Source organism: Alexandromys fortis, unplaced genomic scaffold (genome assembly GCF_014885135.2).
Source record: "Alexandromys fortis isolate MF-2015 unplaced genomic scaffold, M_Fortis_MF-2015_v1.1 scaffold_217, whole genome shotgun sequence".
Lineage (NCBI taxonomy): Eukaryota > Metazoa > Chordata > Mammalia > Rodentia > Cricetidae > Alexandromys > Alexandromys fortis.
This window is the reverse complement of record NW_026068098.1, coordinates 30,797-54,827: the sequence shown is the minus strand read 5'-3', so window position 1 is coordinate 54,827 and position 24,031 is coordinate 30,797. Positions and strand designations below refer to the sequence as shown.

The 24,031-nt window shown below is 48.5% G+C and overlaps 1 protein-coding gene and 1 pseudogene across 5 annotated transcripts in view; one reads left to right on the top strand and one right to left on the bottom strand.

Moving 5' to 3' along the window:
• Kcnh2 (potassium voltage-gated channel subfamily H member 2) overlaps positions 1-1,831 on the top strand; it is a 63,787-nt gene extending 61,956 nt beyond the window's left edge. For all 5 annotated transcript variants that reach the window (XM_050123710.1, XM_050123712.1, XM_050123711.1 and 2 more), the window contains 2 exons: positions 29-206; positions 1,296-1,831. In XM_050123710.1, coding sequence (XP_049979667.1) covers positions 29-206; positions 1,296-1,445 — 328 coding nt within the window. In that variant the 3' untranslated portion in view covers positions 1,446-1,831. The remainder of the gene's footprint in view (positions 1-28; positions 207-1,295) is intronic.
• A 10,207-nt stretch (positions 1,832-12,038) lies between these two features.
• On the bottom strand, positions 12,039-12,783 carry LOC126489413 (60S ribosomal protein L7a-like; annotated as a pseudogene).
• Positions 12,784-24,031: the final 11,248 nt, after the last annotated feature.

The window sequence follows — 24,031 nt, the reverse complement described above, 5'->3', positions numbered from 1 at the left end:
TGAGTGCTCTTTTTCCTTCTTGCCCCAGGCTGGAAACCCGGTTAAGTGCAGACATGGCCACTGTCCTACAGCTGCTACAGAGGCAAATGACACTGGTCCCTCCCGCCTACAGTGCTGTGACCACCCCTGGGCCTGGCCCCACATCCACATCCCCTTTGTTGCCTGTCGGTCCCATCCCCACTCTCACCCTGGACTCGCTTTCTCAGGTACACTCTGGGGCCCGCTCCCAGCCCCACCATTTCTGCCCGAGCACCACCCTAATAACCACTTTGTTACCTCTCTACCCCCTTCTACCTGTTCCCTGCTTTCCTCCTATCCCTGTGCGCAGAAGCAATGCTTGAGTGGACTGGAGCCCAAGGGACCTGCCTGCCAGCAGAGTGGCCTAAGGGCCAAATGTAAACAAGGCCTGGGACCTGGGTCTGGATGCTGCTGCTAGTGTGCCTCAGGGTAGCATTCTGGTCCTTGCCGAGGCTACACGCTGGGCCCCCAGCCTTGCCTCCTTCTGGGCTCTACTTTAGCAGTTTTGCAGCACTATCATGAAGGCTGCTAGCATTTCCAGGGTGCAAAAGTCAAGACTCTGAGATCCAACCTCCTTGTTCTATATTCTCTTTCTTTTGAGAAGCCTCTCAAGGGACAGTCGAAGCTGGGTCTCTTATGCCATTTCCAGCTCTGGAGGCTGCTTGAGGGGGGCTCCTGTGGCTCCCAGAGGTGTCCTGGGCTCTGCTCCCCATCCCCTGGCACTGTCCCCCTCCCATATGCTGTTTGCTCTTGTTTGCAGACACCAGGGCCCACGTCAGCAAATGTGCCAGTCTCCCTTCACAGCCTCCCCCGCAGGGATCTCACCAGTAGACACGTCAGCACCCACAAAGCCCCCCTGCCTGCCCTAGCAGTCTCCCTGGCCTCAGACGCCTGGCCGCTGGCCCACTGCTGTTTCTAGGGCTCCAGGGTTCTTTGAAAAATGCAACAAGGCACCTTGCCTCTCTTTGTCCCAGCTCCTATTCCAAAGGAGGAACTTCTTCCATTTGGAATTTGTCTTCAGCTGCCCTGTCACATTCTCTAGGGAAGGGGAGGGGAGGCCTTGGACTCTTCCCTGGGTCCAGAGCAAGGTCCTTTTGTCAGTGGTGGCTCTCCAGTGGTTCTCAGCTCTTTCTTTTGACTCCTTTACTTTCAGTTGTAGCCTTCTTGTCCCCTCAGGTCCCTGCTCTGCACACCTAACCTTCCTCTGACTTCAGCCTTCCTGTCTTCGATTTCTCTAGTCCTTTTCTCCTCAGTTTCTCCTGCTATGTTCTTTGTAGGTTTCCCAGTTCATGGCGTTTGAGGAGCTTCCTGCAGGAGCCCCAGAGCTCCCCCAAGACGGCCCCACTCGACGCCTCTCCCTGCCCGGCCAGCTGGGGGCCCTCACTTCCCAGCCCCTGCACAGACATGGCTCAGACCCAGGCAGTTAGTGATGCTGCCCATTGCGGACACATGGCTCACCCAGGGTTCAAGGCATTGCCTGACCTCTTGGAGACCCTGGTTTGGAGGGGAGAACAGTGCAGGAGCAGCTTCTCCCTTGCCCTTGGGACCAGCGTCTCCTCCTGCAATACCCTGGGCCCCACTGGGAGGGCCAGGGGAAGAGCTGGGCAGTGGACTGGGGGTCTGTGGTCCCCCCACTGCCCTGGGGGCATTAGCTGGTCTAACTGCCCGGAGGCACCCGGCCCTGGGCCTTAGGCACCTCAAGGACTTTTCTGCTATTTACTGCTCTTATTGTTAAGGATAATAATTAAGGATCATATGAATAATTAATGAAGATGCTGATGACTATGAATAATAAATAATTATCCCGAGGAGACTCCAGTGTGCTGGTTTGTTTCAGCCATCACCTGCTGTATGTAGCTCATGTTATGATCTGAATGGACTTGAGCTCCCGGGAGTACAGGAGATTCTGTGCAGGGATCCTGGTCTGTCTACGTCCATGGCCCGCAGGGCTGATCAGACACCGCCCCCCCCCCCATGTGTGTGTGCACATGCACAAGTGCATACATGTACATGAAAGCTGGGGAGTACTCCCTGCGGTCAGACAATGTAGCCCTGGGTTTGGGACCACAAAGCCATGTGGACTACTCCGTGGTTAATAGGACACTTCTACCCTGAGTCCAACCATTCACAACCATGTTGGTTTGCTTTGTGGCACACTGGCTTCCCGAGTCAGCCTCACACTGATAAAGCCTTACACTTGTCTCTCTCAAACAGTTCATAAGTCCAGCTTCACGCTCATTCTCACCTGGTATCGAGGTTTATTTTGGGGTTAAGCCCATTAAACCTCTCAGGATCCAGAGAGATTCACTATTGCAGGCGAAAGCTGGCTAATTGGATCTGAGGGCAAACGGAATAAATCAACTCATGTGTGCCACCGCTACGTTATTATTCGTTTGCAAGAAGAAGCGGCGAGAAAAAGAAGAAAAAGAAGCATAAGGGGTGATTTCCATAAGGTTTTTTGTTTTTACAGCCATAGTTGGAAAATTCCATGGGCAAAGACAATGATAATATGCATATCAAAATCACAAAAAGGGTAGGGAGGACCTGACAGAGCAGCACTCCAGAACAGGTGACAACACCCAGGAAAGAGCCAACATCCAGGGGAAATACCTGGCATTCCAAACCATTAGATAAAGTCACTAAACATCTCTGAATCCTGAACTCACCTATTCCCCTCACCCAGTCTCTTTTGTGATAACCAGCTTTGGGGACACCCAGATTTGTTTGTTAGCAAGGGTGGGGCACACTACCTTCCTGCACGTCTTCTTTAGAAATTTCTGTGTGGTCTGTTAGAGGTAATTTTGTGGGATTGACTCTGTAAATTTGACTGTTAGAACAAAGAGTGAATGTTACCACTCTAAGGCCTCCTGGTGTGGGGGAATGGAAAGGTCATTCCGTTGCCATGCAGGAGAAGTCACACTGCTGAGGTGTTTTGGAAATGAATCCCATTTTGAAGGGAAGAACTATGGCCTCACAAGGTTCCCACAGATATGACAGCGACTTTTCCAAAAGACAAATGTCCCCACAGCTCTGCAAGACGGGTTATTCCATGTGGACACGCATGTGCACACTTCCCGTGGATTAGTCTATTGGTCTGTCAGCTGCACATTTACTGCATGGTCTTGTGGGCTCCAACAGCCTGGTCTGAGTCCAATCTCCCTAACCTCAATTGACTTTATCCTAACACTGTATAATTAGGCCTCATATGGGTCTAGCTTTGGTTTGGATATACTGGCTTCCCTACTGTGACCAGCACATATCTCTATCTGATCTGGGTGGATCTTACCCTGATTATCTTTGTCCCTTGTGACTGTTGGTCACAGAGGAGTTGCCAAAGGTGGAGGTTGCAAGGTGGCTCATTCTACTGGGAGTAGGTCAAAGCAGATTTGAGGACAGTGAAGGTTCCCCTATGCTCACGTGTGCTTGTAGTCCTGCCTATTGTTCCTCAGGGAGGGGTGGGTCTTAGAAGCCCCTCCCCTCCCCCATGTGTGGTGGCGTGTTGATAGTCAGTCTTGAACAGATCTAGTGCAGATGCTATTGCTGCTGGGAGTTCCTGGGCAACAGCTGTGCCCAGAAGACAGCACTTCCCAGCACTCCTCTCTACTCTCTGGCTCTTGCATTCTTTTCTACTTCCTTTCTGCAATGTTCTGAGCCTTGGGATAACATAGCTGCTACATTTGGGACTGGGTCCTCAACACTTTAACCACTTATGAGTCTCTCCATTAATCCTTATCTACTGTAAACAAACTGGTCAAGGCTGAGAGTAGCACTCATCTATGGTGTAAACATAAATACTTAGAAAACACTTTGAGCCTATTTAAGAGATCAACACTTCTAGAGGCCTAGAACCTACCCAGCCATAGTTTTTTGGCCTGAATTCTTCCTGGGAAGTAGGTTTAAAGTCCAATTAAAAAAAAAAAAAGCAGTTGAGTCAGGCGGTGGTAGCACACACCTTTAATCCCAGCACTTGGGAGCCAGAAGTGGGCGGATCTCCTGGTCCAAAAGCAGCCTGGTCTACAAAGTAAGTTCCAGGACAACCAGGGTTACACAGAAAAACCCCGTCTTTTTTTTTTCTTCAAATATTTATTTATTTATTATGTATACAATATTCTGTCTGCATGTATGCCTGCAGGCCAGAAGAGGGCACCAGATCTCATTACAGATGGTTGTGAGCCACCATGCGGTTGCTGGGAATTGAACTCAGGACCTTTGGAAGAACAGGCAATGCTCTTAACCACTGAGCCCGAAAAACCCCGTCTTGAAAAAAAAAGTACTTAGTTAACTCCCATAACATTCCTGCCAAGTATTTTCAGTAATAGGCTTACCTGATATGTTGCTATCGTATCTTGTAGGGTTCACAGTTAGGGAAGACTTGATGTCTTCTCCCACATAGCCTGCACAGCATTTTTCAGCATGACAAAAGTGTCCAGATCAGTTTTAACTTGATCTCTCTGTCTAAGTTGTGTGGTGTCTTTGGCACCCCATCATCTAGTTTTGGGGGTCGGCCAAGAGAAATGGCAATAGCCTGTATAATTATTGGAATTTGGTCCTCACTGACCAAAAACTCATAAGAATGTATCCCATTCTTATGGGCTTTATTTAAAAACTCATGACTTCCAGGGTTTCCATGGAGAAATGGTTTAGTGGTTAAGAGCATGGACTGCTCTTCCAGAGGATGGGAGTTCAATTTCCAGCACCCACATCAGGCTGCTCACAACCATCTGTAACTCGAGTTCCAGGCACCAGGCATGCATATGGTATACAGACATCCATGCAGGCACTTGAAACAGATAAAAGAAATGTTAATGAAAAATAAAGTGTGGCTTCTGGGAAGAGCTTTGTCTACCCATGTAGGATACCTCCCTCTGATCTTCTTAAAAAAGTATGTGTATTTTTGCATTAAATGTGTGTGTGTGTGTGTGTGTGTGTGTGTATATATTCATCATGGTGTATGTATAGAGATCAGAGAGTAATTTGTGGGAGTTAGTTCTCTCCTACCAGAGAGATCCCAGAGGCTAAATTCAGGTGAGCATGCCTGGCTACAATTCCATATGGCTTTCTAAAAATAAAATAAAAAACCCTCAAAATATAGGTTTATGTTTTATGTGTCTATTTGAGCATACGTCAGTGGATCCCATAGAACTGTAGTTAACAGGTGGTTGTGACCTGCCTGACATGGGTGCTGGGAACCAAACTGTGGTCTTCTAGAGGAGCTGAAAGCACGCTTACCCATGGGCCTATCCTGCCAACCTCTGTTGCTTTTCCATGCACCCTTATCTCAGTCAGTGCCTCCCGCCATGGCCTTGCTTCCCTCGTCTCTCTACCCCCTCATAGTGCATGGGTTCTACATCTCACCTGCCTTATGGTCTTCCCTCCACCCCTTTCAGAAGCCCATTGCCAGATTCTTGACCTCTACAAGCACCTCAAGTTAAACATACAAATTAAAACAGAAAGTACTCATGAAGTTTGTCTTTTTTGGGTCTGGGTTCCCTCATTCAGTATAATATTTTCTGGTACAGGAGAATAGTCTATATTCTGTCAATTATGTTTTAAATAAATGCTGATTGGCCAGTAGCCAGGCAGGAAGTATAGGCGGGACAATCAGACAGGAAGTAGAGGCAGGGCAATGAGAACAGGAGTATTCTGGGAAGGAGGAAGCCCATTCCGCTGCAGTCTGGCCCAGACCATGGAAGGATCAAGATGTGACCTGCCACACTGAAGAAGGTACCAAGCCATGTGGCTAACCTAGATAAGAATAGTGGGTTAATATAAGTTATAAGAACTAATACAAAGCCTGAGCTAATGGGTCAATCAATTTATTACTTATGTAGACCTTTCTGTATGATTTTCTTTGGGACTTGCCGGCTGTGGGAACTGGACAGGACAGAAACCCTCACAAGCAAACCCACCTGTTACAATTTTACAGTTCCATTCATCTTCCAGAAAATTAAAAATTTCATTTTCCTTAGAGCTGAACAATTTCCTTGTGCATATGTCATATTTTCATTATTCACCAGCTGATGGGCATCTAGGGTGAATCCACTTCTTAGCTATCATGAGCACGGCAGCAATGAACACGAATGAGCTAGTGTCTCTGTGGTACGACTCAGCGTCCTTTGGGTCTATACCTAGGGGAGTATAACCAGGTCATGTTGTAGTTTTAGCTTTTTGAGAAACCTCCACACTAGTTCCCATAGTGGCTGCAGCAGTTTACCCTCCCAGCTGCTTTTCTCCCCGCCCCCACCCCCACTGGAACTCACTATGTAGATTAGTGCTTGGGATAATTCTCCTGTATGCTGTGAATATATATTCCTCTCATTGGTTAATAATAAAGGTGATTTTGCATATAGCAAGGCAGTGTAAGGCGAGGCATGGAAGCCAAACTGAAAACACAGAGAGAAGAAGGGCGGGTTTGAGAGACAGAGAAGAAGAAGGGCAGGGTCAAGGGAGCAGCCGCCCAGGGAAGCAAGATGCTAGCTAGAGAACACATAGTCACGAAGTCACCTGGCAAAGTGTGGTTTAATTTAAGTTGTAAAAAACTAATTAATGGTAAGCCTGAACTGTAGGCCAAACAGTTTGTAATTAATATAAGCTCTTGTGTGATTATTTGGGACTGGGTAGCTGGAACAAAAGAACAGCTCCACCTCTGTTTACAGATTAGATTGCCTACCTCTCTCTGCCTCCCAATGTTGGGACTGAATGCTTGTGCCACCGTGTCTGGCGCAGGTGCTTTGCTTCTGTCAGAAGCAGCTTCTGGACTCTTCTGAGAAGTGAGCATCTTCGGGTAGATGGCTTGGTGAGCAGCTGGTTGGTGGTCACACAGTTAGTAGCAGGCAGGTGTGTCTGACTCCCGTGTCCTCCTCACAACCCCTTCTTATGGTTGCATGGCTCGACACTCAAACAACTCTCCTCTAGGTGGGATCTGGACTCTGGCCTTCCATTCAGTTCTGGGGAGCTGAGGAACTCTGAGAGTTGTAACCCTTCCTCTCTGGCATGGCTAGGGGATGATCTTCCAGAGTTCAGAGTTCTCCCAAGAGGGTGGGACCTGCAGGACACTGTGATGACCAAAGAAAAGGAGCAACATGGCTGCCAAGGCCTAGAGCAATTCTGGAGCTTGGAGCTGAAGCACTGGCTTTGGGAAGTGAAGAGGCAGGGCCGCTGCTGTCCCCACTTCTAGCTCTGCATTTAAATCAGAAGCTAAGACCCTGGTGATGTGTCTGAGTCTCCTGACTCAGCAGCTCCCACTGTTCAGGTGCAGCTCATACCTGCACCTGTTCCTACCTGGCCCCCTGGCCCTCTGACAAGCAGGGGCAGCTCTCCTATTTCGTGAACAAATGTCAGTAAGTGACATTCATGAGTGCTCCCTCTGTGGTGAGTGCTCCCTCTGTGGCTGCTTTTTTCTAGCTGCTGTGAACCAAAGCCTGGGACCAAGGAAGCTTCCAGAGTATCCACAGCACTTGAGAATGGACTGCCTTATGGCCTTAGTCACAAGCCTGCAACTTAACCCTTAGGCACATTGCTATCCTCATGACATGGATACGGACTGGAAGAGCTCAATACATTTCTGGAATCCCTAGGAACTTGTCTTGGGCTACTTTGCTTAGAGTACCTTGTGACAATTTCCTCCTGATCCCCAGGTCTCAGGAAGTGCTTGGTGCCCCCGTGGAGCCACCTCTGTGCTGATGTGAACCCGTCACTGCTCTGGATTGCCATACTTAACAGAATGCATTACTCCACATCTCTGTGCTCCAGTACCAAGCACACTGGGTCCCATGTGCTTGGCAGATGGGAACTTACCAAGTGAACAATCTGAAATTTGGTATCAACGAAGAAGAAAAAAAAATGGCATCCAAAAAGCCCTATGCACTTGTCTCAGGGGTCAGACAGAACTCCCAGAGCTGGTGGTTGGGTCTCCTTCTGCGTCCAGGCTTGGAATGCAAGGCTGAGGACAAGGTTCTGAAGTTTCCTTTATGTATGTCTCTTCTGCTGATGATTGGGCATGGGATTTGGCATCCCAGAAATGGCCACTGAGGTCCCTGATTTAGTCAGCTCCCAAGCTATAGAAGCAGGTCAGGGCATAGAAATTGGTCATTACTCTAAGTTATAGTTCAAGACCTTGTTTGGTGCCCTCTGGGACTGGAATTCTCAGATGAACATCTTGACAGACAGCTGAACACCTTCAATGGCTTTAAACAAGCTCATTATCTTTATGTGATGGCTCCAACTTCAGGGGCTGATCACTTGCCTGTCCTTGTTGCAAGAACAGATGTCCTGTATTATGCTCAAATTTTGATGAGACATGGGGCCATCTCCTTGCCCACACGAAAAAGCCTTCCATGTCAGCTTGGCTCAGATGTCATCACCTGCTTATGAGGGCCATCACCACTCTCTGGCTTTTCAGACCTTTTAAATCATATTATTCAGTTTGGGGATGAACCTTCATAACATTTTCTTGTCTGTCTTCAATAAAGTGGGGAGGGTTAAGGCTAGATCCTCTGGGCCTCTCTTCTTTCCCTGGGCATCAGAGAAGTGCCCAGCTCTTGTATGACTATCAGAAAATTCCTCTTCAAAGCATTAATGGTTGAGGATTTGGCAATGAATTAAAAGATTGTTACTGGGTAGAGCAGTTGAGCTATCTTGCTCTGTCCTTAAAGCTTATTTTCTCTTGGGGTGAGTCTCTTTATTGTGGTTGTTGTTGTGAGAATCCCTTCCCTATGGAGGCAAAAGTAACATCCTTAGAAGGATCCAAAGACAAACCAAAGTATTGTTACAAGTCTCCAGACTTTAATAGGCCCCCAGACCTTAGCACAACTAATGTCAAGGTAGAAGTACCATTCAGGCCTTGAAACTCAGTATGTAGAGAGAAACAACTGCAAACCAATAACAAAGACCTAACCCATCAAAATCCGTAATTCTGGGGAAATCGCTGAATATAGTAACCTTGTTTTTTGGCTTCTGTAGTTCTATCTGGTTAACTGTTCTTGCTAACTGAGGTGTTACAACCCAGGATGTTGTTTTTGTGTTTAAAAGCTCACCCGAGAAAAGTTCAGAGTGGTACTCAGGTACTGAACACCCAGTGCTGTCACCGGCCAGCTAATAAAAACTTTCTTTGGCTTGAACCCATGTCTGATAGTCTTCTCTAGAGGATACCTCACAATATTTCTGGAGGCCCCAGCGAAGTCCCCAGAGATGAGACCTTGAGACACTAGGGGTCTTGGAGTCCCTTGGGGTAGGGCAGAATACATGGTCAAGGGACTCCTAGCGGGTATGCAATATGCTCCAGGGCCCTGAGACTCCCTTCATTCAATCATTGTCTGATGTCTTGAGGGAATCTGACGGCTCCATTCCGAAACGAAACAAAATCAAAAGTTTCTTGGTCTATCACTTTTGGAGGTAAGTCTGGTTAAGGTGTTTTCTGTTTAGAACACAAAGAGAGGCTGGTCGTGGATCTGTGTCCAGAGTCTATCCATGTGAGATGACATCAGCCCCCCTGCCCCAGCAACTGTTCATGTTTATGGATATGTGATGGCCACACTGGTTGTCTTTATTATGTGTCTCTCTGTGTGTTTCTGTCAGTTCTTTTGTGCGGGAGTCTCTGAGACCACCATGGCCAGCAGAGTCACAATTCACAAGAGGCAAGAGTGTAGTTTGGTTGAACACAAGCCAGCTGGTATTAGGTGTATGACCTTGAGTAGTTGATTTTAGGCATATTTAAGTACAGCACAATTTGGTGAAATTTTTTCTGGTTATAAATGACTCAGTCCCATGTGTACAATAAAGCTGAAGACATGATTACGTCGAAACTTTTTAAAAGTATATGTGATATCTTCCATAATGATAGGTTTTATAGACTGACAAGCTCATGATATGGGTCTGGGGGTGGACCTGGTGTGGTGTGGTCTCTGCCACATAAATAGTGCAAAGGTCACCAGGCTATTAACCACTTCTCCTCCTAGCCTTTTGGGCAGAAAATAGGTTATGCCTCCCTCCCTTTGAAGGAACAGCCCTGTGTGTGTTTAACATTCCTGGTTCCTCTAGTGCTCATCTGTGAGCACATGGACCTCTGCTTCCCACACTGTTGGTTGGAGAAACAGGTCTAAAGTGGAAGGGGGTGTGAGCTGTTCTGGGACCCAGGAGGCTGCTTCCCTCAGGACAACTTCCTGTGGGTTCATGGGCACCTGCCTGTGCCATGCTCTCACTTCTGGTAGTGACTGTGGCTGTAGTGGTGGCCATCCCCTGCCGAAAGGCAGTTTTGTGGCCCAGGAAAGATATTGTGCCTCTTTCTCACATGGAAAATTCTGGAATGTCTGTGAAATCGATTGGCCCTCTTTTGGAGCAGAGTGGCCCAGTGACAGTTCAGGCTGTCTGGCGCTATGTGTCTGTGAGACTCTGGCTGTCTCAGCCAGTTTTCTGTAGCTGTCTCTGATGTGGGACCCGGCCTAACTTAAGCCCCATGCTCCCTTCCTGGGGACTCAAATACTTTTGGCTCAACCATGTTACCCAGAGAAACCCAGCCTTCACCTGTTCCCTTAACTCCATGGAGGAAACTGACCTCCCCTCTTTTGCTCCTGGGCACGAACGTCCTCCTGGGCACGTGCATGTCCAGTGCCAGCTGCTTAGATGCTTGTTTTGACACTCGGCACTCCTGCAGTCCTGGTCCCCTTCCCTGTGTAGAGGTCTGGAGTGGTCAGGCTTTAATCTGGGGCACCTCCTGCCTTCTAAGCCGATTGTGCACAGGGAAGAGGAAAGACTCCTGAGCCTCACACTCCCCTTTCTTCCTCCTCCACCTGCACTAAGCAACTGGTTGCCCCAGGGAAGGGGAAAGTGGTTCCCCTAGTGCCCTTAGACTGAGAAAAGGAAGTTTTGTTCCTCTTCATCGTTTATGTTACCTTTTCAACCAATGATCTGTATAATTGGAAAACTTGGAACCCACCATTCTCTGAGAAGATTAGAAAATCTGTCCCTGGCTGGTGGTGGGGTTCACTCCCAGACAGTGTAGCCTACATAGAATGGTTCTGTCCAGACTGACTGGGACTCCAAAACTGGCTAAGGCAGGGAAGCTCTGGGAAATTTTTGCCAGGCCCTTTTAGGATTAAAGATAGGTCCTAGGAAATACTGCTTTTGTTGTGTAGTCAGCCCCAGGTTTTAGAAAAAAGCCTTCAAAAGTTAAAAAGGATTTGAGAAGATAAATATGTCCTAATTATTGGAAATTGCTTAAAAGGTTTACAATAAGGAAAACAAAACAAAAATTAAAAGAGATTCCAGAAGAGAAAGCCAGAGACACCTGGAAAGGAGGAGAGCAAAGGGAGCCCTGTCCTACATAAGTGATTGCTAAGGGGGTCCTCAGCCAGGACCAGGACCCTGGGAGAGGCCAGCAACCTCTCCGTTCAAAAGACTTGATCCTGTTTCTGCTGGTTGGCTGGCCTGTTTGAGGGCAGTTGCTGCTATAGCCAAGCTAATAAAAGAAGCTGACAAACTGGCTTTGGATGTGAAACTGTTCCTAATACCCGAAACTTTGAAATAGCCCTACTGAGGGGGACCCCAGAGAGGTGACTGTACAATGCCAAATACTGAATTATCAGGCACTGACCGACCCCGTAGCTGATTCTGTAAAGCTTCAGCCCTCAGCCCAGCCAAGCACGGCCAGACAATAACCCAACAGAGCCTTTCTCTAGTTGCCTGATGTGGGTGCTGGGGAAGGAACGCAGGACCTCTATAAGTTCAGTGCAGCAAGTGCTTTGTACTCTGAACTGTTGAGCCCTCTCTCCAGCCTCTCTAGTTAATTTTCTGGATTTTCAAGACAGGATTTTTCTGTGTAGCATTGGAGCCTATCTTGGAACTTGCTCTGTAGACCAGGCTGGCTTTGATCTCAGAGATCCGCTTGCCTCTGCATCCTGAGGGCTGGGATTAAAGGCGTGTGCTGCCCACCAGCCAGCCTACTTTTCTTGCCTTTTCTTTTCTTTTTTTTTTTTTTTGAAGTTTTGTAATTATATTTATGTACAGAAAACTCAGCAGTACATTTAACCCAGTTTAGTGGCAAGTTCTTTGGCCTTTGCCTTTTCCAGCTTGGCAATTTGAGCCACAGATTTAGGACCTAGGACGTTGCCTCCCCAGTGGCGGCAGATCTCATCATATCTGTCGTTGTAATTGGTTCTAATAGCTTCCACCAGCTTGGCCAGAGCACCCTTGTCTTCCGAGTTAACCTGTGTGAAGGCAACAGTGGTGCACGTCTTCCTGTGGACCAGCCGCCCCAGCCTGGCCTTTCCCTTGAAGATGCAGTAGGGGACTCCCATCTTCCGACACAGGGCAGGCAGGAAGACCACCAGCTCAATGGGGTCTACGTCGTGGGCAATCACCACCAGCTGAGCCTTCTTGTTCTCTACCAAAGTGGTGACTGTATTGACGCCCGCTCGAAGGACAGGTGGTCCCTTAGTCGGAACATCCTCTTTGCCGGCAGCTTTCTTCTCAGCACGGGCCAGCAGCCTCTGCTTCTTCTCCTGCTTGGTCTCTGGCCTGTACTTGTGGGCAAGTTTAAGCAACTGGGTAGCACTTACAGAGGATGGCCCTCTGCCGCTGCAGCCTGATGTAGTGGGGCCATTTGACGAAGCACGTGAGATCTCTCTTGGGCTGGATGTCCTGCCCAATGCCGAAGTTCTTAGGCCTCTTCTCAAATGAAGGATTTACCACCTTCTTTGCCTCCTGCTTCTTCATGACGGCGGGGGCCGGGGCCACCTTCTTCCCCTTGGCCTTCTTTCCTTTGGGCATCTTGCTGGGCTGGAGGAGAGAGCCGGCCTACTTTTCTTAAAGTTACATATATACAAACTATTAAGGAATAAAAATTCTTTTGTCTTGTCTTTCTGAAGTAGCACTAAAAATAAAGTAACAGTTTTGATACTTCATACCCTGAAGATCCAAGTATAAAGAGCAAGATTTTGCTGCTGTTAACTCGTATCTTAAAAGAAAAGCATTAAGAGAATATATTCTGAGGCATCTGTTTGAATAATCAGCTTTTTTTTTTTTTTATTTTCTGATCCCACCTTGCAAGTGAGGTGGAAGCCTGCAGGAGCCATTGCCAAGAAAGAGGAGCGCTGCACGGCTGTCTCACTAGTCCTTTAAAATAAGCAGCGGCATGAGGCCTGGCTGCAAAAGGCTCGGTGCTAACTGGCAGGGAAGGTTCTCTCTGGGGAGACAGTCTGCAGTGGGTTCCTGGAGCGGCTGCCATATGTGACACTTGTGCTTCCTTCCCTCCCTGCTCTACCAGGTGACAGCAGGCAGAGAAGCTGTGGTGCTCACTGAGCAGGGGCAGCATCCTCCCAAATGAGGCTGCTCGAGTGGGCCTGGTTGGCTCAACAGAACTGAATTCTTCGGTGGGCAGTGGCCATGGAGTGCTTTGTTAAGTTGCTCTGGGGGCCTGGGCTGTGACTGCGGAGAAGCTTTAGTCCATGTAGGTCCCTGAATGACTGTAAGTAGGGGTTACCGTTAGGGCTGAAGGTAGGAGTATGGGGGCAAGGGTTAGGCATAGAACAAGTAGGTGATGGGGCTTTACCCCACTGCAGCTCTCACTGCAGACATTAGAGAATGGGTTGAGCCCCATCCCATGAAGAGTAGGGGGTATCCAGGGCTCCCCCAGCTCTGGGACTGCACGAGGAATGAAGCCTGTCCTTTGTTCCAAGTCACTCATGGCTTATGTCTCTGTAGACCCCAGGTCCGGCTGTCATCCTTCATACCATCCTAGCTGCAGTGAATACTCTTTTTCTCCTCCACGACCCCGAAGTCCACTATAGCCAAAGGCTTGCTGCATGCAGTGGAGGACCAGGGACCTCTTTGGAGGTTACAATAACCCCTGAGGTGTCATCTCCCTGAATAGCCAGAAAACAACCTAAGAGATGCTCTTAGACATTCCAGCCTTATGTGTTTGGTCACTTTGCTATTACTGACTTTCTGACAGGCTGATTTCCTTGCCAGCCCTCCCAAGGCCATTGAAATGCTATGCAAGCACCTGATGTCACATCTCAGAGATGAATATACCATGCTATTTTGAGGGAGAAGGGCTACAGTGGGTTTTAATTTTTTTTTCTCTTTTTAAAGTAGCAGTTTCCCCACAATGAAAATGATCAGCAGAGAATTACAATGAAGCATCCAGTTGTAGAGCTGGGACAATAGAGAGGAAGTGAGGAAGACACAAAGGGGTGGAGCAGAATAGGTGGGGGGTGGGAGGGGGTGGAGCAGGACGGGGGGGGGGGGGAAGGGGGGGGGGAGGGGGGGGGGGGGGGGGGGGGGGGTAAGGGGTGGGGTAGGGTGGAGTGGAGGGGGTGGAGAGTTCAGAGCCAGGTCTACTGCAGGCCTGAGGAGGAGGCTAGGTTGGATTCAATGGCACCTGTCTTCCGAAGTTCCAGGGCTTCAAGTAGTAACATAGCAAAACTGGGGTCTTAGGAAAGTACTCCCTACCACCCAGCGGTGGGGGTGGGGGGCAACAATAAATCCCATTTCTGCAGGGGCACAGGCTCCAGCTCAGGCTCAGACACTTGGTGAAGGCTGGAGGGACTGTAACAGCTGTTGTGGAATATTTGTTTTTCTAGGCAGCGATGTGTTACATTTGTTCATGCTGCATTTGCCTTAATTAAATAAAATTAGCCTGTGCTCAGAGGGGTGGGGTTAGCAACCAGTTGACAGGAAGTAGCACGGAGGAGTCTGGGGTGGGTTTCTGAGTTGGGACAGTGTGGAAAGAGAGTGGCTTCTGGGGACGCCAACTAGGAGAGACAGTTAACCAGTTGTTACTCTGTTACTCTGACTCTCTGAGCTCACAGGTTTCCAGCCTGGCCTTTGAATCTGAGTTTTATTAGAAGGACAGAGATTTAGGTAAAGCTACCTTTAGCAGCAGCCACAGAACCATTGCCTGGGGGTGTAGAATCCCCCAAGCTGCGGCCTGAGCAGCCTGGCTGCTAGTTGTTTAAAGTCACTCCAAGGAAGCTAAACCAGCAGCTAGCCACTGCCAATGACAACCCCAGCTGGCAGGAAGGCTCCCCATGCTGCTGGCTGAGTACAGGCAGCGCCTTGAGGCTCTCGCTAACATTCTGTCAACTGACGTGTGAACATGGAATGTTTTGGGTAGCTATCCACATGATTTGGAGCTGAATCAAGTACAGAAAGGCTACAAGTCTCTTAACTAAGCCGCTTAGCCTGTCGGAATGAGCCCAGGCCTTGGACAGATGCTGCTGTGCATCTCCACAGCATGGAGTGTCCTCAACAGGCTCGTGTGTTCAAACATGTGAACCCCAGCCGGTGGCTCTCTCTTAGATTGTGGAGCCTTTAAGAGGAAGGGCCTGGTTGGCAGGAGGCTGTAACTGGTGGCAGGCACCAGAGGCTGTATAAATTTCCTTTCTCCTTGCTGGAACAGAAGACCTGGGAAGGGCTTCTTCTGGCTCCAGGGCAACAGATTATCAGTGGGAAAGACAGGATGCAGGGAGCCGCTTAGTACAGTACTCTGGCAGCTGGAGCATAAATGGGGCTGGTTACAGTCGGAAGCTGAGAGCTCAGGCCAGAAGAAGGTTGGGCCCACCACAGTGACCCATATCCTCCCAGGAGCCTCCCCTCTCCTAGAAGTTCCACAGTTTCCCCCCGAACAGTGCTACCAGAGATAAACATCTCAAATCCATGAGCCTAGGGGAGACACTTGCTAGCCGAGCTGTAATAGAAGCGCTACCTGCTTCTGGTTTGTGCTGCTCCTCTCTTGGTTCATGCTGCTGCATGCTCCCACTGCTATGGGTAGAGTTATCTTTTTTTTTAAATATTTATTTATTATGTATACAATATTCTGTCTGTGTGTATGCTGCAGGCCAGAAGAGGGCACCAGACCTCATTACAGATGGTTGTGAGCCACCATGTGGTTGCTGGGAATTGAACTCAGGACCTTTGGAAGAGCAGGCAATGCTCTTAACCTCTGAGCCATCTCTCCAGCCCGGGCAGAGTTATCTTGTTCTGCTTTCACTTCTGTGTGGTCCTGAAAGCCCTCTGAAGCTGTGAGCTAAAACAGGGCTTTGCTCACAGTGACGAGAAAAGTAACCAACACAACCGTCTTCCTGGTTCTCCGTTCACCTGGGTTACTCTCTGCAGTTGGGACAGCGATGTTTGCTTCTGGAACAAGGTCAACTCTGAGCTCAGTGGGTGGCCACCCTGCACCCCCCCCCCCAGATCTCCCAGACCTTCTCTTGTGACGTTACTACTGGAACAAAGTCGGGTTGCTTGCAAATCAACTTTGTTCTTCATGAACTCCAGCTAGACCCTTGGAGTTAAGAAAGATCCCTTAGCAATCTCTACCCAAGAATGGAGATTGAAGGGCCCCAAGGTCTCATCAGGGGTAGTCCCACAGCATGCTGGGAGCTGGGCAGGATGCAAGGACAACTGGTGGGAGGCAGCTGTGATTATTACAAGCGACTGATCAGAAGATTAGAGTTGCGAAGACATGGAAGAAGTAGAAGATAGCTCACTTTTCTTGAGGCAAGGTCTCTAGCCCAGGCTGGCCTTTTAAACTCTGTACATAACTGAGGATGACCTAAAATTCCTGGCTCTCCTGCCTTCACCTTCTCAGCACTGAAGTTATAGCTACACACACCACACCTGGTTTCTGCAGTGCTGGAATGGAATCCAGGATTTTGAACATGGTAGGAATATACTCTGCCTCGCTGAGCTCCGTCTTCCTCTCTTCTTTGCCTCCTTAACCTGTAATGGGTTATTTACTTTACTTAATTTGTGTGTGTGTGTGTGTGTGTGTGTGTGAGAGAGAGAGAGATAGAGAGAGAGAGAGAGAGAGAGAGAGAGAGACAGAAGAGAGAGAGAAGAGAGAGAGTTCTTGTGCCACAGTGGGTGTGTGCATGTCAGAGGATAATTTATGGGAGTTGGTTCTCCCCTTCTGCCATGTGAGTCCCAGGGACTGAAGTCAGGTCATCATGCTTGGTGGCAAGACTGTATCAGTTAGATTTTTTTTTTGTCAGCTCAACATAAGCCAGGATCGCCTGGGAAGAGGAAATTTTAATCGAGAAAATGCCTCCTTCAGATTGACTTGTAGGCAAGTCTGTTGGGGCGTTTTCCTGCTGTGGGAGGGTGCAGCCCACAGTAGATGTTGGCACCCCTGGGCAGGTGGTCCTGGACTATATAAGAAAGCAAGTCGAGGGTGCTATGAGGAGCAGGCCAATAAGCAGCATCCTCCACAGCCTCTGCTTCAGCTTCTGCCTGGAGTTCTTGACTTGACCTCCTTTAGGGGCGAACTGTGACCTGGGAGTTTTTATTTTATGAAATAAACCCTTTCCTTCCCGAGTTGCTTTTGGTCAGTGTTTTATCATATGGAATGGCTTTTCAGGGTTGTCAACTTGATCACTTCTGGAATTGACTAAAATTCAAGTGACTAGGCACACCTGTGAGGGGTTTTCTTAATTAAGTCACCTGAAGTGGGAAGACCCACCCGAAATCTAGATCTTTTGGGGTGGGAGGAGCCACTTTACCTCCGGGCCACTCTTTCTGGTGGCGGCCTGTATAAAGGACATGGCAGAGAGAAGCACTTGTGCTTGTCCCCAGTCCAGCTGGTAAGCTCATTTCTCTTCTTTATAATTTATTTGTTTTATGTTCACTGGTGTTCTGCCTTCATGTATGTCTGAGGGTGTCTGGTCCCTGGAATTGGGGTTACAAACAGTTGTAAGTTGCTTGGAATTGAATCTAGGACTTCTAAGAAGAGCAGTCAGTGTTCTTAACCACTGAGCCATCTCTCCAGCCCCCATACGTTCATTTCTTTGCTGGCATTAGAGCCTGCTTCTTTAGGATTTTGGTGTTTTCTGAAGACCAGCTGACACATCCAGCCAGTAGACTGAACACCTACTGGCTCTTTAGACTTTCTGTTAGTAATAGCCATTGTTGGACTAGTTGGGCTGTAGCCTGTAAGTCACTCAGCAAATCATGAAATATATATAACTTCATTCCATTATTTCTGTTCCTCTAGAGCAGTGGTTCTCAACTTGTGCTTGTGACTCCTTTGGGGGTTGAATGACCCTTTCACAGGGGTGGCACATCAGATATCCTGCATATTAAATATTCATATTACAATTCATAATAGTAGCAAAATTACAGTTATGAAGTAGCAACAAAATAATTTTGTGGTTGAAGGTCACCACACATGAGGAACTGTTAAAAGGTCACAACATTAGGAAGGTTGAGAACCATGACTAATACAACACAATAGAAAACCTAACTGTGTAGTTTGAAGGTAATTGTCCCCCATAATCTCAGGGAGTGGCACTATGAAGAGGTGTGGGAGGAAGTGTGTCACTGTGGGGATGGGCTTTGAGGTTTCCTATGCTCAGCATACCACCCAGTGTCTCAGTTGACTTCCTGTTACCTGCATGATGTAGCACTCTTAGCTCCAGCACCACATCTGCCTGTACGCTGCCATGTTCCCTGCTATGATGGTAATGGACTGAACCTCTGAAACTGTAAGTGAGCCACCCCAACTAAATGTTTTCTTTATAAGAGATGCTGTGGTCATAGTGTCTGTTCATAGCAATAAAAACCCTAACTAAGATACTAACTAAAACTGGGCTTGGTGGCTGTCGCCTCTAATCCAAGCAGAGACGTGAGGATCTCTGTGAGTTTGAGACCAACCTGGTCTATATAGCTAGTTCCAGGCCAGCCAGGGCTACATAGTTAGACTATGTCTCAAAACAAAACAAAATACTCTCCCTACAAAGAAAATAAATAAATAAAAGGAAACCTATCTAAGGCAACCTATGAACGATCTTGTTGACCCTCCTTTTGGAGACAGGGTCTGAATGTAGCCCAAGCTGGCCTCCAGCTCACTATATAGTTGAGGATGAACCTTGAACTCCCGCTCCTCCTGCCTCTATGTCGTGAGTTCTAGGGTTATAGGTAGGTTGCTCCAGGCCCAGATGGGCCCACTTCTATAGCACTCAGCAGAGCCATTTTATGCCTCTGATTCCAACACAGGGCTCCTGTGGGGGGGGGGGGGAGCTTGTCAGTCCGCAGTGGTATTCACGGCACACCGTCATTGACAACTCTTAGCTTAGCCGGGCTTGGGGACGCCTCATCAATACGGATTGCAGCACAACGGAGACATGCCCCAAGAATGACACAGGGTCTGCTCCTTTAAAAGTTCTTACTTAAAAATACTGGTGTGCTTTCAGCCCTGCTTTGCCCGGGGTTCTTGTGAGGCTGCCGGACCAGAGTGTAAGGAGAAGGCGCTGAGAGCCAGGAAGTACCCCCTCTTTCAGCTGGATCCACCTATTCTCCATCTTCATAACTTCCAGTTTTCTTCTTGGCTATGGGGTTCCACCAGTTCTGGGGAGGGGTTCCTGTGCCTGCTCCTGGCCCTACCTCTGTGTTGGTCAAGTAGAACTTAGACTTGGGGGAGGGAGGCTCACTTTCTTCAGTTTGCAGAGGGCAGCCACCATCTACCTGCCTACCATGTTGAATAACCTCTTCCCACAAAATCCTGAAAGGGTTCCTAAGTAAGACCAGGGTCCTGTATGAGTTATAGCTTGGGACTTAGGTAATCTCCAAGTAGAAGCAGTTTCCTTCCACAGGCTCTTGTGTTTCCCAGTTACCTGAAATTCTCATCTCCCCTGGAGTCTATATGCAGATGGCAGGGAAGACTCAAGATAAGGAAACAACATTCTCCTTCTTCCCCTTCACCCCCTTTCTTTCCACTCTGCCACCTGGGGCTATTTAATATAAAGACTGCAGCAGGAAAAAAAAGTCTGCAAGTAGACCTTGAGTGTGACCGTGGTCCCCTGGGTCCTCACACAGGGCCTGTCTGATGAAAATTCAAGTGAAGTCACACGCTGATGCGCAGTACCAGCTGGCACTATGACACTGGCAGCCAACATGTGGCTCTGCGGGGCATGAAGCTCTTGCATCAGCTTGCAAGTACCTAAGAGAGCAGTAACCACAAGGGGAGGGGGGCCAGGATGGACATCAGGTGGCCCAACCAACCTGGTTTTGGATGGAACAGGACGGGGAGGGCACCATGGGCCAGCTGCAAAGTGATCTGTTTCTTTTTAGGTTGAATTTGAAAACACAGGTTAAACATTATGAAACAGACCTGATGGAAACCAAGTTATTTGGGGATAAGTTTGGCAGAGGCTGTTGTCAGGAGGTGACAAAATAAAGCGGGAATGAGTGTGAGTCTTGTCTCCCTAACACGGCTATAAATTCCTTGAGGTTGAGGCTGAGACTGCAATGGAGACAAAGGGGTGGGGGCGACTAGAGAATCTCTCCCCAGAGGTGGGCACACACAGACCAGCCACAGGGTGGTACTTCTTGGATGCATTCTCGCTTCTAAGTCTGGAAAATAGATGCCTGAAGTTTTAATTTTGCCCATTGTTGTCACTGTCACTTGTCACTGAGTCAGTGAAGGCTGGCTGTTTGCAGATGTCACCAAAGCCGATGTCATGAACACTTGATGGGTGACAGACACCTGAAGGCTAGGTGGTTTTGTTGGGGCCAACATCCAGGCTGGAAGTCTCATCAGGGAGTCAAGGCTCAACCTGTTTATTACAGAGATGGAGGAATGAAGACCCAGTTGGAGGGGGTGTTTGTGGCTGTCCCAGGTCAATAGACCAGTAAGAGCAGGGTCAGGCCTAGAGTCAGGTCTTCTGGCTGCTTCTCACCATGTGCCCAGCTTGGTCAAACCTGGTTAGCACTCTCACCAAATAGGCTGGACTGTGGTTTTTCCTCTGGGTAAGAAGGAGTTTACCCTGAGTCATTCAGTCTGTGACCCCACATCTCTCCATGTTTACGTGTAACTCTCTCAGTTTTAACTGTCGCCTTGACACAACCTAGAGTCCTCTGGGAAGACAGTCTTAACAAAGGAGTAGCTAGATCAGACTGACCTGTGGGCACGTTTGCAGGGAATCATCTTGCTTGGTTGCTGACTGATGTAGGAAGACCTACATCAGGAGGTCTTAAGCAATGTCATAGAAGAGCAGGCTAGCTGAGAGCAAGCAAGCAATCAAGTGTGTAGGTGTGCAGTCCCTCGGCTCTTGACTGTGGATGCTATGTGACTAGCTGCTCAGGTTCCAGCCTCGACTCCCCCCAATTATGGATTGTAACTTGAAATTTGTGGTGGTTTGAATAGGAGTGGCCCTCATAGGCTCATCTATTTGAATGCTTGATTATTAGGGACTGGCACTACTTGAGATGGATTAGGAGGTGTGGCTTTGTTGGAGGAGGTGTGTCACAGGGGGTGGACTTGGGGGTTTCAAAATCCCAGGCCAGTCCCAGTGTCTCTCTTCCTGCCATCTATAGACGTAGAACTCTCAGCTCCTTCTCCAGCACGTGTGCCCACATGCTGCCATACTCCCTGCCATGATTTCAGTGGATGAAACCTCTGAAACTGCAAGCCAGCCACCTTGATAAGAATCGCGATGCTCATGGCGTCTCTTCCCAGCAGTAGAACACTGACTAGAATGGCGAGCCAAATGAGTCCTCTCCTCCCCTTGTGTTGTTTGTCATCAGGGCGTTTCACAGTGATAGAAATGGAACTACTCCAGAAGGTGGCGTCCCTTCAGAGGAGGAGGGGCATGGGATCTGTTTCAGTCACTGTCCACTCGGATGACAACTCCTCATCTCAGATCTCCAACCTGTGAGACCCTTTCCTCCTCCCACTCCCCATCTCAGGCTCCCACCAGCAGAGCCGCAAATGGTCTGCCAAGACATGTTCACGTCAGGGGGACCAGAGACAGGCTGACTGACTTATCCTTCTCCTGTGTCCAGACAGGCACCTTCTTCCTGTAGTCACGGTCCTCAACTGGGGGTGATCTGGTCTCCTGGGATATATTTGAAAATGTCTCGGTGGAGTTTTGGAAGTTACAGCTAGGGGTGGAGGAGACATCCAGGGGGTAAGGCTGGCATGTCACTAAACACTCTAAGCAATAAGACAGCTCCCCACATGGACCCACTTGACCTCAACTGTGAGCAGGGTTGTGCTGAGCTTTCCTGCTCTACCCTCCTTAGGGTGTGATGCTACTATCATATATGACCCCTCTCTCCCCTACCATACGTTCTTACCACAAGTGGAGCCACTGGGTCTCACTTCTAGAAATATGTAGCAGAGTGAAGATTTCAGAGGGCTTCCTGCCCTCTGAGTCACACGTTTCTGGAAGCAGAGTATTCATTTTGGAAAGGAGAGGTCCTTTTGTTTAGATTTTTTTGAGCCTGATGTTTATTAAAGTTTCCAGACAGTGGGCTGGGTGAGGGCAGGACAGAGATGGCATAATGGGAATCACCTTTGATATCTTACAGGCATCTTGGGAGATGCCCAGCATGAGAGGAAGGACCCAGAAGACACAGAGGACACAGGGAGCACGTTATTTTTAGGTGGAAATGTCAGGTGAGGTTGTAAGGAAATTAATGTTGGCATTTAGTGTTGGGTTGCATCCCCAGTTCTCTTTCCTGGAGAATTATTCTGTTCCCAGCAAGTCTTCTATAAAAGTCTGCGACATGCTCTGCTGTATGGCAGAGGTGACATAGGAAGGGGACACTCCTAGAATGTCAGTCACCCAGCAAGTACAGTGGGGCAGAGGGAGGTGTTGAGCCGGGCACCATCACAAGGTCACAGCTGTGCTGTGTTCTCACTAGGAGCAGAACATTTCCTTAGACCCCCAAGTATGCTAGACTTTAGAAACTTAGGTTTTGTGTGTGAATCTGTGTGCACACGTGTGTGGGTACCCATGGAGGTCAGAAGAGGGTGTTAGATACTTTGAAGATGGAGTTGCAGACATTTGTGAGGCACCAGATGTAGATGCGGTTCCTCATGGTAGAGCGCCAATTGTAATTGCTTGGGCCATCTCTCTAGCTTTGAATATGGCTTCTTAGGGGTTTGGAGAAAGAATGGGGATGTCGGTGTTGATCTCATGTGTCTAGAGCCTTCCAGACAACAGACATGCATCATGGAAGGAACATGTGGTAGAGGGTGACTCTTCATCTTATGGAGGCCAGGAAGCAGAGACAGCAAGGAGGGATCAAAGTCCCTGATACCACTCAAGCACACATTCCAAATTACCGAAGTTCCTTCCATGACCTCACAGCCCCATCATTCAGAGACCAACACCTTAACACATAAGTTTTTTTGGGGGGGGATCAAGATCCCAATCATAATATTTGACCAATGAGGTGAGAATAATGTTGTCATATGGAACCCCTGAGAGATACCCTTCAAGGCAAGAGAGTTCCCCTTCCTTCTTTGGGAGAGTTTCTTTCCTCCTTTCTGCACCAGCGTGCTAAGAGGGAAGAGCCACAGACTAAAGCACACCAGGGCCTGAGAAGAACTTGTACCAGGTCTGACTGCCCTCCTTTGGACTTCAGTTTCAAATAGCATGGCTGTGCTTGTACTGTGTAAGCTTAGGGGCCTGAGGGAAAGATGGAAACCCTTTCCTTTGCCCAGAGTGGAGGGAGGCGATGGTGGCTTCTTATGCGTATGAACCCTGGGAGCTGGGACTAATTGCAGAGTCATCTGAGACCATACTGGCTTAGCCCTTTCCTGTCCCTATTGCTCCTGTTCCAACCTTTCGCACCAGCTGCACCCTCATGGCCGCACATGCTAGGATGATGTGGGAGTGATTTCTTATTAATAAAGAAACTGCCTTGGCCCATTTTATTGGATAGAAAATTAGGTAGGCGGAGTAGACAGAGGAGAATGCTGGGAAAAAGAAGCTGTGTGAGGGGTCGCCATGGTTCTCCCGCTCCAGACAGATGCAGGTTAAGATCCTCCCTGGTAAGCCAGCTCGTGGGCTACACAGAATATTAGAAATGGGTTAGAACAATATGTAAGAGCTAACCATAAGGAACTGGAACTATCCGGGCCAGGCAGTGTTTAAAAGAATACAGTTTCCGTGTAATTATTTCTGGGCATAAGCTAGCCATGCGGGCGGCCGGGTGCCGGGGACGCAGCCCTGCCGTCGCTCCTATTTCAACACTAGGAGATGGTGGTACATTCCTCAGGGTTGATTCC